Raw genomic sequence first — 13,719 nt, forward strand, 5'->3', positions numbered from 1 at the left:
TTTGATTGGTTGCCATGTCGAACGCTCCATTGTCATCTTGTCAACCAAAACAAAAACTCTATTTGAAAAACTGCATAAAGGAGTTCATCTCTCAGCAATGTCTCATCTCAGTTTGTGTGATTTCAAGAAAACCATGTAGACTTTTAACAAAACAAAAAAACAGCTGCAGCGACATCTAGTGGCCAACCCCCCTCAGCCTTGACCCCACAAAGTGTTCAACCCAATCCATGTTTCAGAAATACACTTAAGGAACCATTAAAGCAAAGGTCTAAAATATTTAATTTTTAAAACAATATAAATGTTGGATAGAACAGGAGGAAACAAACACATTTACAGACAAACAAAAATAATGTGCACAACATTTCTGACAAACACCAACATCCTGCAGCTACCACTCGGTGCTGACAAAGTCCCACAGCTGGTCGCTGACGTCGCCGCGAGGTCGCACAGATGTGTCGATGTTGATGGGCGTGGCCAGGTCTGCTCCATAGTGCACTGCAAGAGGAGGAACAACGTGAAGCCATATTACAGAAACACAAGCTGACACAACACACGAGGTAACAACAGAGAACTGTACCTCCTTTTAAGATGTTGGCTGGTGTGTTATACTCCCACTTGATCTTGGTTATGAGGTAGTACACCTGAGCCACATATCTGTTGAGGGAAGATAAGAAATTACATCAAACTTCTCAAAAACTCCCAAACTGTTATTGAAACTGTTTCAATATTCATTTGTACACTGTTACTAGCTGTGTTTTTAGATGCTCTTGTTTTTAACACACAGAACAAAAGCAATGTTATATCCATCTTCAGTAAAAATCTAACTTTATGCCCTTGATGTTGTCTCAATGTTTCATGACGTCGAATGTCGATATTTTTCAAGGTATTGTATGAAGTTAGAAATTCTGGTATTGTGACAACACTGCAACAAAGCACACAGTAATACCTTCAAGATGTGAGGCCATCAGCTTTACAGCTGAACTAATGATTTCATTTTTATTCTTGATTAATCAGTAGATTGTTTACACTATTTATTATGGTGTTGTGCACCTTGTTTATTTTGTACTGCCTTGAGATGTGTATGCCTTTTTCTATCGTCCCCCTGTTGTCTGTCTTGTATGTACAACGGCAATTATTTCATATTGTATTGACAAATCTATTCATAGTTTTGTGTATAAAATGTCAGATTTTGCAGATTAACTTCTCCATTTGCACCATCAAAACACAATGTTAGATTAAAGACAGTTATTTTATGGTGCAGGTCAGGCTGCTAGCTACAGTATAACTCACATTTTGTTATTTATAATACATCTCACCAAGGAAGAGCTGCATGAACTCAGCATGGATCTACCAGTCAATGAGGTTATGTGACATTTAGAAATGAAAGACAGAGGATATTAAAATCTTCAATCTTTTCAGCTCTAAGCTGCTGCTATAGCATAAAACTACTTTCAAAGGGCACATATTGCAAAACATCCCATTCACTGGAAAGTCACATCATTGCATTTCATTTATTTTTGTTTGTGATGTTTCCAGTCTCTGCAATAATGCTAAATCTGTAGCGTCCAATCACAGGTAGGACAAATGGTCTAAATGCGGTGACTGGAGGTCAATGAGATAATTCCTTGAGGCGGACCCTCTCATTAACTGATAAATGAGACTCACACTGCTGAAGGGATGACCTCGGTGGTGTCTTCATCCACCTCGTTCTGAAGAGTCTGAAGCTCATGTTCAGTGTTTCGCAGACTCTCCAACTCTCTCTGCAGAAATCTGGAGTAGGGTTCAGGATGCTAACAAGAAAAAGGGTCAGTGAAGCAAGACAGGGTTCGTCAATGACATTGAAAAGATGTGGACTCCTTGATTGATTGCATACTCCAGGGCAAACCAGGTGCCTGAAAAAGGATACTGTAATTCGGAGTCAGTGATCTGGCTCTTGGCTGTGCACTGCCTCAGCTGCTCCTCCAGGTTCCCTAGCTCGTTCTCCCTTTGCTTCTTCTCCTCCTCCATGTCCAGCAGCCTCTGGCCGGCACTCTCCTCAGTCTGAGCCATATCTGGAGGTGAAGTGAAAAGAAAATAATAAAAAATAAGAGATAGAGAGGATTGAAGATGAAGAGCAGTGACAACACACCTAAAAGTAGAGAAGGCTGACAGCTGAGAAACAATAGATCATTACGTGTCTGACTACTTACTTACCTTTTAAAATCTGCATCACAATCTTTTTTGTCTCTACGTGTTGGTCGAAAAGAGCCCGATGTTCATCTTTCACTTGTCTCAGTTTGACAGGTTGGCTGCTGTTGATGAAGGCCACCAACGCCTCGCCCGTCTCCTCCAAGTCTTGAAATTTACGCCTCTGAGCCATCGTGGTGAAACAGGCAGCTAGAGCACACATAAGAGAAGAGATTTAGCTGAAAATGTTGTGGTTTATTTCTCTGTAGGGTGCACTCAGTGAGAGGTCATCAATACTTGTGAAGCTTCACATTATCAACAACAATAAATAACCAAACAACAAAGTCTAAACAACAAAGTCTATCTGTCAAGCGATGGAAGGAATATTCAGATGAGTAGCTTCAACAAGTGTCCACAGTGTTTTAAAGCTGTAACTGTTAATCAATTAGTCGATCAAAAGAAACCACACTATTATTTTGATTAACGATTATTCCTTTAAGTCATTTGTAGAGCAAAAATGTCAACCAGTTGCTGGTTCCAGCTTCTTAAATGTAGGATTTGCTAAACTATTAATCGTGAAAATGCTTATAAAATGTTTTGTAGTTTGAATTAAAATAATGTTTAGTAATATTTTAGTTTCATAACATCAAGTTTTTAACCAACATCTTTCACCCTCAGACGTTTTTCTGTTTTGAAGTGAGGAGGAACAGAAGTAGTGCTGGAAAACCTCAAACACATAACAGCTCCCAGGAAAATGCGCTTGGGAAACTCTTTTAAGCAGATGTATATTGATTTCAAAGACTGAACTTTGACAGCCAGGTCAACATACTAGACACATATATCTCTAACACACTTGGCTGAATGTGAGAAACCCTCCGTGTGTTTTGTTTACAACCACATTTTTACGGTACGTGCAGTGTAAACGTTAGCTCCGTGGCTAGCTTAACTGTAACTAAATGATACAGACACTCAACACAAGATACGAGGAACATTTTCAACTCTATAACTAACTAGTTGGAGCAATGTTTGTGTAAGAAGTGAGCTCATGTTTGTTAAAAGTGAAGTAGAAAACATCGTACCTGTCAGCTCTCTTCAGGGATTCAAATTCAGACTCTGAGCGCGCGCCTCTACCGCCTCTTCTTCTTCTTTGGTGGTAGGCGGAGTCGGAGCAGCTTCTCGCGTGCATACCGCCACCTACAGTACAGGAGTGAGCATGCAGTGCAGTCCTGTTTCATAAACAGACCTCTCCTTTGTCTCAGGTCTTTATTTAATGTGTATGATGTCATCATCGTTGTGTATTGTGGATGTCCGATGTGTCATTTGTCTTTCGGAAATGTTTAAATTAAAATTAAAATATAAGATAATCCTCTCCCTTCTGTATGGTTTTTAAATCCACATTCAATCGCTTCATTTTGTTTTGGTAGGTTTCCTAATTTGTCATCAGGGCAAGATGGGCTTGTGAAGCCCGGACATAGATATACACTACTCAAAATGAATTGGGGATATTGGGATATGGGTGCATATATGCATGTGCATGGATATGTCAAAGGAAATTTTGCATAACAATCAGAAACTACTTCTATTACTAGTCTACACAATATAAGCATGTACTGTTTAGCTTACTGCTTTCTTCCACCTGGTCTAGACCATGAAAAGTAGATCATAGTTAAGCTATGGTTCACACATCTTAAATCAGCTGTGGAAGGAGACACAACAACCAGCATGCTTACAGATGAGGATTAAATTTGGAAATACTCCATAGAAGAAAATGGATGGACAGCTTAATGAACATCAAGAATCTTTTTACTCAAGCCTGTTCTGAAATGACAAGTCTAAAAATGCACAGGGATCAACTTTTAACTGCATGTTTATTACAATTAGTGAAATCTAGAGACAATTAGAAACGTCGCAGTGAAAAGGTCCAACCCATCTATCCCATAATCTAAATTTCATACTCAACTTAAAGTATAAACATAAATTACAGGTAAAAATTAAATGTGCTGCCACCGTTTAAACATTTCATTATTTTTGTAATTCAAAAAAGTAAATGTGAGGCCATCAAATGAAAAAGTTATATTCTTTATAATGTATTTAATTTTCATTATAATAAAATTCAATGGATTGTTCTGTCGACTGTCATCTCTGAGACGGTGGATCACTCCTTGTTTTTCTGCTTCTCTTTCTTCTCCTGTGCTTTCCGTTTCTGCCTGCCGAGCTGTCTGAAGAACAGTCTCTTGGGGTTCAGACCGTAGGCCTTCAGTCGCTGCCTGCTGAACTCCCGGCCGCCTATTTTCACCCCGACGCTTCCCGATGCGAGGCGTCCACCTGAATGCCTGTGCTTCTTCTTGGACCATTTTGGCCTCTCAGTCCTGTTTTTCACCTCAACGGTTTTATCTGCCGCATCCTCTGCAGCAGTAACCTCTGTCTCGGGCTCCTTCTCCTGTCTCATCTTTTTCTTTGGCATCAGAATCTCTTCTTCCTTCTCGTCGCCTGCTGCCTCATCTCCTGCCTCTCTCAGAGCTTGGACGAGTGTCGCTTCTGTTGAGTCTGAAACGGAGGCGGCACCACCATCCTCTTCTCCGCCTTCATTCTCAGCGTTCTTCAGACGATCTCTTCTCTTCTTCCCCACCTTGGTCTTAGAGTCTGTGGCCTCTTGATCTTCCCTGTAGATTAAGTTCAGAGAAATGTCATTACATATCGCTACAGTAATGGTAGATTTACTACCAGGTGTCCAGCATGTTAGTTTGTGAAATACGCACTCAGAATACACAGAGCTCAGGACTTCTTTCTTCTTCCTTATATTCTGGGCTTTGATTTTATAGTTCTTCAAATCACTCGTCTCCTCTTTGTCAGTCCTGAGAGAACAAAGAAAATTATATTAATAACTGAACTGAGACAACAAAACAGGTGAAACAGATGTGAGGACAGAGCCAGTACCTGAACATGCAGGTCTTCTTCAGAGAGCACCAATGGTTCAGCTCCTTATCATCAGCTTTTAAAATCTGGAGGGTAGAACCAGAGACTTAATTAGTTCAAGTCAACAAGCCACACTTCTCGTCTTTCTGCAACACATTTGGACCATGTTGTAGACTTTAAGTGCCAGCATGAAATATTTCACACTTGCTTCTGCTTTATCGGTCACTGTGTGGTCTGCTCAGAGAGAAGATTAAAGATGAGATCATTCCCTGGTCAGAGCTCTCCCCGGAGGAAGAGCAATACCAGATCAGTCACCTCAACACTCATCACTGCAGCATTATCAACCAACATCCAGTCAGCCTGCATTACAGCCATTGTTCTCACTATTTAAAAGACACAATGCAACTGACTGACTGTTAAGCCCCTCCCCCAACAGAGATGGTCCAATCACAGCTTAGCAACCTAAACTTTGCACGGCAGGTCTGTGAAACTGATGATTTTACATTGTTTCTGTGTGCGTAGCATTAGCTACAAATCCTAGTATTACAAGCTAACTAGATTACTACTAGGGTGACCAGATGAGAATGGGTGAAATTTGGGACAGGGGGAGTTTGCATCCCCATTTTGTTTAAGTGTTAAGGTTTCTTCTGTAGCTACATGGATCATTATTGATGCTGACCTGCTGCCTGGGACATGCAGATTGTGTATTTGGCAATTGGAATGTGAAAGAACCCTTTACAGAATTATCATTATTAAAAAAGAGCCTGCTTGAAACATTAATAAAAAAAATTAAAACAAAAAAGGTCAGGAGACAGCCTCTTCAACCAGTTCATAAAGCTAGCATTAGCTCAATTAGCAAGCAAGCTACAGTTGATAAAAATCTGCCAGTGGTTTCAGACAGCAAAAATAAACCTGTTGACAACGAGAAGACGTTATCTCTGTCTGAACTCAAGGTTCCATTGCTTCAACGAATAAAAGTAATTGATAATTGGGGCTTAGCAAACAGTCAATTATTTGGAGTTGTTGGAAGAGCTTTCGTTCTCACCTCATCAGTGGACAGGCCGAAGTCGTTGGCCAGGACCTGCCTGTAGCGGAACCTGCAGGGGAGGTCGTCTATGATGTCCTCGTAGTCTAGCTTATAGTACTCATCCAAGTACTGCTCAAAGCTCTTCTCCTCTGAAACACAAACAATGACCATGAGGCATTTCCGTCTGTTGGAAGACTCAGTATTGTTCTCATCAGGAGGTTTACTAGCACTCACGTGGATCAAACACAGGTTTATCTTTGGTGATGACCTCCGCAAAGTGAGACTTCTTTCTCTTTTTGCCCATCTGCGGCATGTCTGCTTTCTGCATCTTCTTCCTCTCCTTTTTCTTCTTCTTCTTGGAGGCAGTCTGCTGGTTGGGGTCATAGTCTGCATCCATCTGTTTAAAAAGGAACACTTGTGGTGAGTGAGTTTCTCTTGACCAGAACAAAATCAAGTAGAAAACATTGTTAAGCCTTTTGACCAGCTGAGGATAAAAATAAGTTGACTCACAACAAAGCCTTCATCATCACAGTGAGGAGCGGAGGCGTCATACTCCTCTCCATCGTACTCTTCTTCCTCTTCACCGTAGCCCTCCTTCTGTTCCTCTCCGGTCCATGTGTCCCAGTTCCAGTGCTCTGTTGAACACACAAAAAGCCGTGGCTTACATCTTCAAACTGTATGATACATTACTATAGTTAAGATCCCATCAGTACTCTGCAATCTAGCATTAAGAAATGAAACACATGGTATAATTACTGACAAATTATTATTCCTTCAATTTATCTGTGCATGATTCCTTGCAAACGTCAAGAAAAAACTTTAACTCAAGTGTTGGATATAATATGAATTGTCAGTCAACTCCATCTGCAGGACAGTGGGTGAACGTGGTTGAATTACCGCAAATAAAACATGCAGGTTTCAACACTGCTACATCAGGTAACACAGGCTCACCCTCAAGTTCATCATCATCCTCAAACTGAGGCTTCTCCTCTTCTTCTCCTCCGTAGTATTCATCACCAAAGAATTTCTGCACAAAGGAAGAAAAGAAATATTGCTGATGAGTTCAAATGCAACTAAAAAAGAAAACATGGAGACAAAACTCAATTAGGAAGCAGCTCCAGGCAGACTTCACTGGGGAAAAGTCAAATCAGCCCAACACAGTGCACCTGTGTGAGTTTGGCGGTGTGAGCTAACAGCTGTTTTAAATCAGCTTTAATTAGAGCTGCTCTATTGAAGGTGCCGCCATCAGCGTTTTTTGTCAACCAAGACAAAATCAGGTTTGAACCAGTGACCCAACATGCCTCCCAGACAAACTGGTCTGCACAAGAGCACACAAATTCATGAGCTGTCTAATTAGCAAAACTCAATACACCTGCAGTAACTGCCCAAAAAAATTAAGTAAAGTATATATGTAATGTTTAAATTAAAGGAGGAAGACATCTTTCAGTTTTGTTGGTATCATGAGGGTTTGACAGAGCTCTAGTGTAGCGCTGAGCAGCTTACATACTCGGGCGAGCAGGACAAATGCTAAGGTATCTTGTATGTGTCCATGCTTCTGTATTAGGGTGTGTTTGCACCCACCTGCATGAGCTGCTCGTGTTGTTGTGGATCAAAGTCTCCCTCCAGGTCGGCATGACTAAAGGCGAGCTGCTCGTTACCAGTGAGCTCCTGAAGCTTCTTCAGCTTCTCCATGATCTCAGTGCGCTTCAAGTTCTTCAGCTGCTTCAGCTGCTCCCGCTTCTGCTCTTTCTCCTGTAAGAGTTGTTGGGAAAGGCTGGTTTATATAATACCAAACAAATTCAGGCATTTTAGGATTCAGTATGAAATTTAGTCAAGGGCTTGGAAAGATTTTTCTACTTTAAACGCACCTTTTCCTTCCTTTCTTTCACTTCCTCCCTTTTGCGTTTCCTGCGGTCGTCTTTGGAGCGCACAGACGTGGCGATGTTGCGGGGGTAAGTTTTGATCTCCTGGGCGTCGGGCTCTTCAAAGCGGAAGTTGTAGCGTCTCTCAAAGTCGTCCTGCCGCTCCAAGAAAGTCTCCCCTTCCTCCTCAGAGTCCTCCACATCATCCTGGACCACCTCGTCGTAGGTTGGGATCCTTCATGCATCAAGAGTGTTTGTTGTTGAAGTTAAGCTTTATAAGTGAATGCTTTACATTTCCTCCACTTTACAGCTCACAAACAAAACTAACATCCACACGAGAGCAACGTACCGTTCATCTTCGTCGTCCTCTTCTCGGTAGCCCTTGTTGAGGAAATAGTCTCTCAGGAAACGCTCCTTCTCATCCAGCTCTGGGTCATTCCAGTAGTCCCGCAGGTATTTCTGTCTCAACACAGATCACTCTCATTACTAAGCAAGTTAAACAAAGTGTCTTTTTAGCCAAAATGATTCGCTGTCTCACACTCACCATGTCCTTCACCTCCTCCGGACCGTCGAGCTCAGCCTGGCCTTTCAGCCACTCCACAAAGTCTGCCTCTTCTTTATCCTACACACACACATACACACACACACACAGAAGCAGAGAAGTTTACCCGGATCTGTAACACTTTTGTACATCTGTTTCAAGGTGGGAGGTAACTGGTAACGGTTTCTGACCTTCTCTTCTTGTGTCTTGATCCTCCTGGTCAGCAGCTGTGATTCTCCACTTCCTTCGTCGCCCTTGTCGCCGTCGTCGTCGTCGTCATCATCGTCGCTGTCCTGGATGAACTTACGGAAGCTGAAGAGAGAGTTTCCATCAATAGTCTGCAAGTTATGCTGCCAGATATCTTCAGATTGTTTGATTCTTACCTTTCCTTCAGCGCCCTCTGCTCCTGAATGTAGCTCGGAGAGGCAGCTCTCTTTGGAAGAAAACAAAAATGATCAATAAAGACTTCTGTTATTGGAAAGTGACTCCATCTTCAAGACGGAACTAAATGATCTACCTCCATTCTCCTGGCCTCCTCTTCTTCATCACTGTCGTCATCATCCACATATTTACTGTGAAATAAAGATTAAGAAAGCATTGATACTTTTTCACTTCCAAGTGTTTAAATCAATACAATCTCCACTATACACTCTACAGTACTGATAGTACCAATGTTATAAAACAGATCTACAATCAGATATTGACATTATTACAACTGTGTTGTTAAATGTTTAGTAACTTTCTCTTTGTACCAGCACCTTTGTGCAGGTTGTAAATAAAATAAAAGGGGAAAAAAATGACACATCACTCTAGGTTATATATATGTGAAATATGCTGCCAAAATAAATAAATAGCTGATCTGTAGCTTGTTGGTCAACACCGGCAAGACTTGTACATAGCTTGAACAATAAATGTACACGCAACTGTTGTATATGTATACATATTTTTGTTTTTGTTATTGTTGGTGTTGCTGATGATGTTGTGTAGTGATTATTTATTATCATGTATGTTGTCTCTGTCTCCTGCCCAGGGACTACAGATGTAAATTAACTTATGATAGATAGGGCTGCATTTAGAGCACAATAGTAGACACAGAGGGATACTTTACTACTGTTTAAATGACTAGTTCTGACTGGAGCCCGACCAATATTTCAGTTGGCCAATATTATAGGTCTATCACAGATATGACAGTATCGGCACAGATGTTGACCGATATGAAAAGTTTTTTTTTTAAAGGTTATGACCTAGAAAAAGATTCTTGGGATTATTAATAATTAATAAATTCCCACTGAAATTTACTGTGTCACTGCACTGGTGTCATGATGGCACGCTCACCCTTCCTTTTCCAGGATGACCTTACGCTCATAGTCCTTGAGATACATGGGCTTTGCTGCTTTCTTCGAGGTTGAAGGCTCATCATCACGGGTGGATGCCTCTGAAAGAGATTTAGATTAGTACGTAAACTAAAATGTCCCACAGTCGGTGAAGGCAACACCAATAACTGCACTTTAATCACCTTCTGAGTAGAACCTGGCATCTGTCTGGTAGATCTTTGGGTCTTTCTTCTTCAGCAGTGACAAAGTTCTGTAGAAGTCTCTTTCAGTTTCTGGGTCCAGTTCCTGAGAGGGGAAGATGAAAGTGACAACCTGTTGTAACAACTTTACTGAGACACTGTTATGTAGTGATGGGAGTGTAAAGAGAAGAAGCAGCGGTGCTGACCACTTCACTGTCATCAGAGCTGGACTCAGACGACTCGGAACCGCTCTCATCGGCTCGGTCTCCATATCGGTCCTTCACTGCAACACAGGACACACAGATATTAAACACACAAACACCACAGAGTCGTCTGCAGTCGACACTGCCCCACGTTGTGTTGTTAGCCTGCTAGTTTAGCCACCGTTAGCTAACAGTGACACACTTACGTCTCTGCAGCTCCTCTCTCTGTCGATATTTGTCATATTTCTCCGCGAACCGGGAGTTAATTTTCAGTTCAGACTTGCCTGACATGGTTTCAATGAGCAGTTAGTTTTATGCTACAATTAAAAACTACACGCTAGTAAAGGGAAGTCATCCCAGCGGATACATGCGCGTGTGAAGAGCTGAACCACGTGGTTTCCGGTGATCGTGTCAGAGCCTGAGGTTACCTGAGGTGTCCTGCAGGGGGCGCACTGATACTGATTATCACCAGTTAACAGCTCATCTTATTTTCAGTTTCACTAATTGAACGAGGAAGATATTTTAACTGTGTCACGCAGAAGCAAACCTCTGAGAGGTGTTGTTAATTTACTGTTGACACTTTTTAATTCTCTTCCTCTAAGAAATAGTTATAAAAGTACACTTAATAAAATGAGTTTCCTTTCTCTTTTATCTTTTTTTAAAAACCTTTCTTATTATCTACTGTTTTCATTTATTTGTTCACTCTTTAAAAGTGAACTGTGTAGTTTTGTAAGGGTCGGTGGTCGGATATATTTTATATAATATGTAATAAACAACACTGTCCTCTGTCCCTGTCCCTGGGACAATGTTTACACTATGTAAAAATGTTTATTAAAGGAGGGCCTGCAATGTTGTTTACAAACAAATTGTAGGCTAACACATGTAGGTATCATAAACAAGAAAATGTAGAATGGCATGTATAATTGATGTGTTTTGTTGACCAATTAAAGGATCTGTAAATGTAAACAAAACCTTTAATGGACTGCATGAATTTTATTCATCATGTGTTTGGCTTTCATTTTATTGTTTTATTTGATCCATAACATTTCATTTAATATCTTATTACAATAATCTATGTAATAAGGTATAGTAATTTTTGTTATAATAGAAGTAGGTATGAATGTAAACATTAACCTACATACAGTACTCTGACATTCAAGAATTACACATTACAAACACCCATATCTGAATTTTTAACTAAGTTAACTGAAAAATGTAACTTTATAATCAATTAGCAGCCGACATGCCGCACTGTTTCTGCTTGACTTGACCTTTTCAGCACACCTGCCACCAACAAAAGCACTAACAAAGAATTCTGCTACAATCTTTTCATATTCTCTGCCAAATAACCAAATAAATACATGTCAGCTCACAAGAGATAAGTATCTTCAGTACATTTAAGCAAAGCCATTTAAGAATAATGTATTAAAAACATGTCACTGTCATTAATGGTGTCTGTGACGTTCCCCCTATTGACATCAAGTTGTTATTTTGCACAGGGTTAATTACTTCTTCTCCATTTGTCTAAAGAAATCTGCCTGCATCTAGTCTAAAGCTGACACAGAATGTTTATCAGTTATTGACAAAGTGTCAATAACATGTCCCACAAAGGGTAAATAATATTTCTAATAACTAAACTGAGTGAGACAGGATGCTTTGCCCTCCTCACATTAGGTTATGTGGATGATATGAGGATGTTTACTGGATGTGGGAGGAGCAGAGGACACAAGGCTGTGTGACGAATAAGACCTAGCAGTTTGACGTCAGGTCCCAGCTGGTTGTTGTGAACACAATGTTTTCGAAAAAGCCTCCAGAATAAACCTGATTTGACTGGCGTGACCCATATGATATGTCCCACAACAACATCAATACAGGCCATCGACATCAAATGTCCCCTGAAACAGAAATGTATAACTCATATTCAATCATGTCAGCAGATAAACACGAAGCTTTGACCTGATTCAGGCACTGAATATTGATCTTGCACAGATCTGTTGTGAAGTATATGACAGAGACAATATAATAGGATGACATGAGGTGAACAGGTGTACCTCAAGGATCAGTGTTTGGCCCACTTTTATTAATGATCTGCCGATGACACTGTTGCATACAAACATGTAAATACAGCTGAGTTTACATCTGTAAAGCTAACAAGTGCTATGCTATTAGATAGTGGCTTGTCTCAGTTTGAGTATTGGCAAAAGAAAAAGTATGTATTTCTAAAAAAAACACAAAAAAAACCCAACACAATGCACCTCATGCTGTTAACATTCTTGTTGAGGGTAAAAATGGGGATAGAGTTAGTGAAGTTAAATATCTTTATGCAATTATCAGAATCATCAGAATCAGAATCAGAATCAGAATACTTTATTAATCCCCTGGGGGAAATTGTTTTGGATGAAAATCATATTTCATTAGACTCCACCTCTCTCCATTCATTTAGTATCTAATAAAGACATACATTTGCCCCAAAATTATATTTAAAAATATCTTCCTGTTAGAATAATGCATTCTGACACTATAAACTTGTATCCCCTTTGAACTACTTTGATCAAATGGCGCATTGGTCAAACTGTTGTGAGGTGATTAGTGTGTCCCTCCCAACAGAGTCTGGGCCCTCTCACAGTCTGAGCAAAGGTCTGTGCAGGTCCAGGGACTGGACATCCAACTGGTTGGTTTTGTTTATGTAGGATCAGGTGAGCTGTAATGTTGTATCCTCACATTCTGGGAGGTAACATGCCCTTAAACATTAGATGAGATTTATTGGAACCTGCTCAGAAGTTTCCTCAGAACGTATAATGTTGTGAATGATTAATGAATTTGTGAAAAAGAAAGAGATGACAAAAAATCTGAATTTAGTAAGATGGTAAATTCTTTTTACTATTAATATTTTAGTTCACTTCGATACCTTAGTATGATCTGGACCTGTAAGAACTTTTTAATTTGCCATTTTTTAGTTTTCCACTGTCCTAAGTTGGATGATGTGTGATATGTGCCTCTATGTTTTTCCCATATGTGTGTATGAGGACTCTACTGCAAACAAAATCTACCTCTGGGTACTAATAAAGTAACTTGAACTTGAACTTGGACTTTAAGCTTTCTTCCAAACTGAACACATGAAGAAAGGAGACAACACTCTCATTACTTAAGCAGCATTTATTCCATTCCTCTGTGGATGTAACTGGACTGATCCAGCCTGAACTTGAACTTTGGGGTCACATTAATGATTAATGATGTTGAGGGAATTAGATGAAACCTTTCCTTGAAACGCAGACATTTTCTACAGTTTGCAAACAAAAACAGAGTGTGCACTCACATGTCTATAACTTTTGTTATTGTTATCGGCTCAACACTTCCGTTTTTCTTCAACCTTGATATTTGCGCATGACATGCTGAGGGGGTTGACCACAGATCTGTAGGGTCACAAGCTGTTTTCTGTCCACTGATGTTGTTGTTGCTAACTCTTAAAACTACCACAGAACATGGGCTTC

The 13,719-nt window shown here is 40.3% G+C and overlaps 2 protein-coding genes and 1 non-coding gene across 3 annotated transcripts; all 3 read right to left on the bottom strand.

Moving 5' to 3' along the window:
* Positions 1 to 261: 261 nt before the first annotated feature.
* Positions 262 to 3,339, bottom strand: spc24 (SPC24 component of NDC80 kinetochore complex). Its single transcript, XM_073494917.1, has 6 exons — positions 3,246 to 3,339; positions 2,194 to 2,376; positions 1,907 to 2,051; positions 1,666 to 1,770; positions 578 to 654; positions 262 to 495 (listed from the first exon to the last, which is right to left on the bottom strand). Exons 2-6 carry the CDS (start codon positions 2,357 to 2,359, stop codon positions 389 to 391), a joined length of 600 nt encoding a protein of 199 aa, XP_073351018.1. The 5' UTR covers positions 2,360 to 2,376; positions 3,246 to 3,339; the 3' UTR covers positions 262 to 388.
* Positions 3,340 to 3,951: 612 nt separating this feature from the next.
* kri1 (KRI1 homolog) lies at positions 3,952 to 10,605 on the bottom strand. The gene is made up of 18 exons (XM_073495121.1): positions 10,435 to 10,605; positions 10,232 to 10,308; positions 10,029 to 10,131; positions 9,848 to 9,947; positions 9,030 to 9,084; positions 8,896 to 8,945; positions 8,704 to 8,824; positions 8,516 to 8,593; positions 8,321 to 8,430; positions 7,978 to 8,206; positions 7,691 to 7,861; positions 7,061 to 7,136; positions 6,620 to 6,744; positions 6,344 to 6,506; positions 6,128 to 6,258; positions 5,104 to 5,168; positions 4,926 to 5,021; positions 3,952 to 4,829 (listed from the first exon to the last, which is right to left on the bottom strand). The coding sequence occupies exons 1-18, from the start codon at positions 10,517 to 10,519 to the stop codon at positions 4,322 to 4,324; spliced, it is 2,343 nt and encodes a 780-aa protein (XP_073351222.1). The 5' UTR covers positions 10,520 to 10,605; the 3' UTR covers positions 3,952 to 4,321.
* LOC141020282 (Z30 small nucleolar RNA) lies at positions 5,317 to 5,417 on the bottom strand. The gene has a single exon (XR_012180810.1). It is a non-coding gene; the product is annotated as a Z30 small nucleolar RNA (small nucleolar RNA).
* Positions 10,606 to 13,719: the final 3,114 nt, after the last annotated feature.

The sequence above is a fragment of the Pagrus major genome, chromosome 23 (assembly GCF_040436345.1).
Source record: "Pagrus major chromosome 23, Pma_NU_1.0".
NCBI classification, from domain to species: domain Eukaryota; kingdom Metazoa; phylum Chordata; class Actinopteri; order Spariformes; family Sparidae; genus Pagrus; species Pagrus major.

What these genes read in the sequence shown, in the direction of transcription:
- spc24 (XM_073494917.1), bottom strand. Translation starts at nt 2,359, where the DNA reads ATGGCTCAGAGGCGTAAATTTCAAGACTTGGAGGAGACGGGCGAGGCG. An exon ending in ATCACTGACTCCGAATTACA is followed by an intron (nt 1,771 to 1,906) that starts GTATCCTTTTTC and finishes ACCCTACTCCAG; the next exon opens with ATTTCTGCAGAGAGAGTTGG. An exon ending in AGCCAACATCTTAAAAGGAG is followed by an intron (nt 496 to 577) that starts GTACAGTTCTCT and finishes CTCCTCTTGCAG; the next exon opens with TGCACTATGGAGCAGACCTG.
- kri1 (XM_073495121.1), bottom strand. Translation starts at nt 10,519, where the DNA reads ATGTCAGGCAAGTCTGAACTGAAAATTAACTCCCGGTTCGCGGAGAAA. An exon ending in TCAAGACACAAGAAGAGAAG is followed by an intron (nt 8,594 to 8,703) that starts GTCAGAAACCGT and finishes GTGTGTGTGTAG; the next exon opens with GATAAAGAAGAGGCAGACTT. An exon ending in AAGAAGACCTGCATGTTCAG is followed by an intron (nt 5,022 to 5,103) that starts GTACTGGCTCTG and finishes TTGTTCTCTCAG; the next exon opens with GACTGACAAAGAGGAGACGA.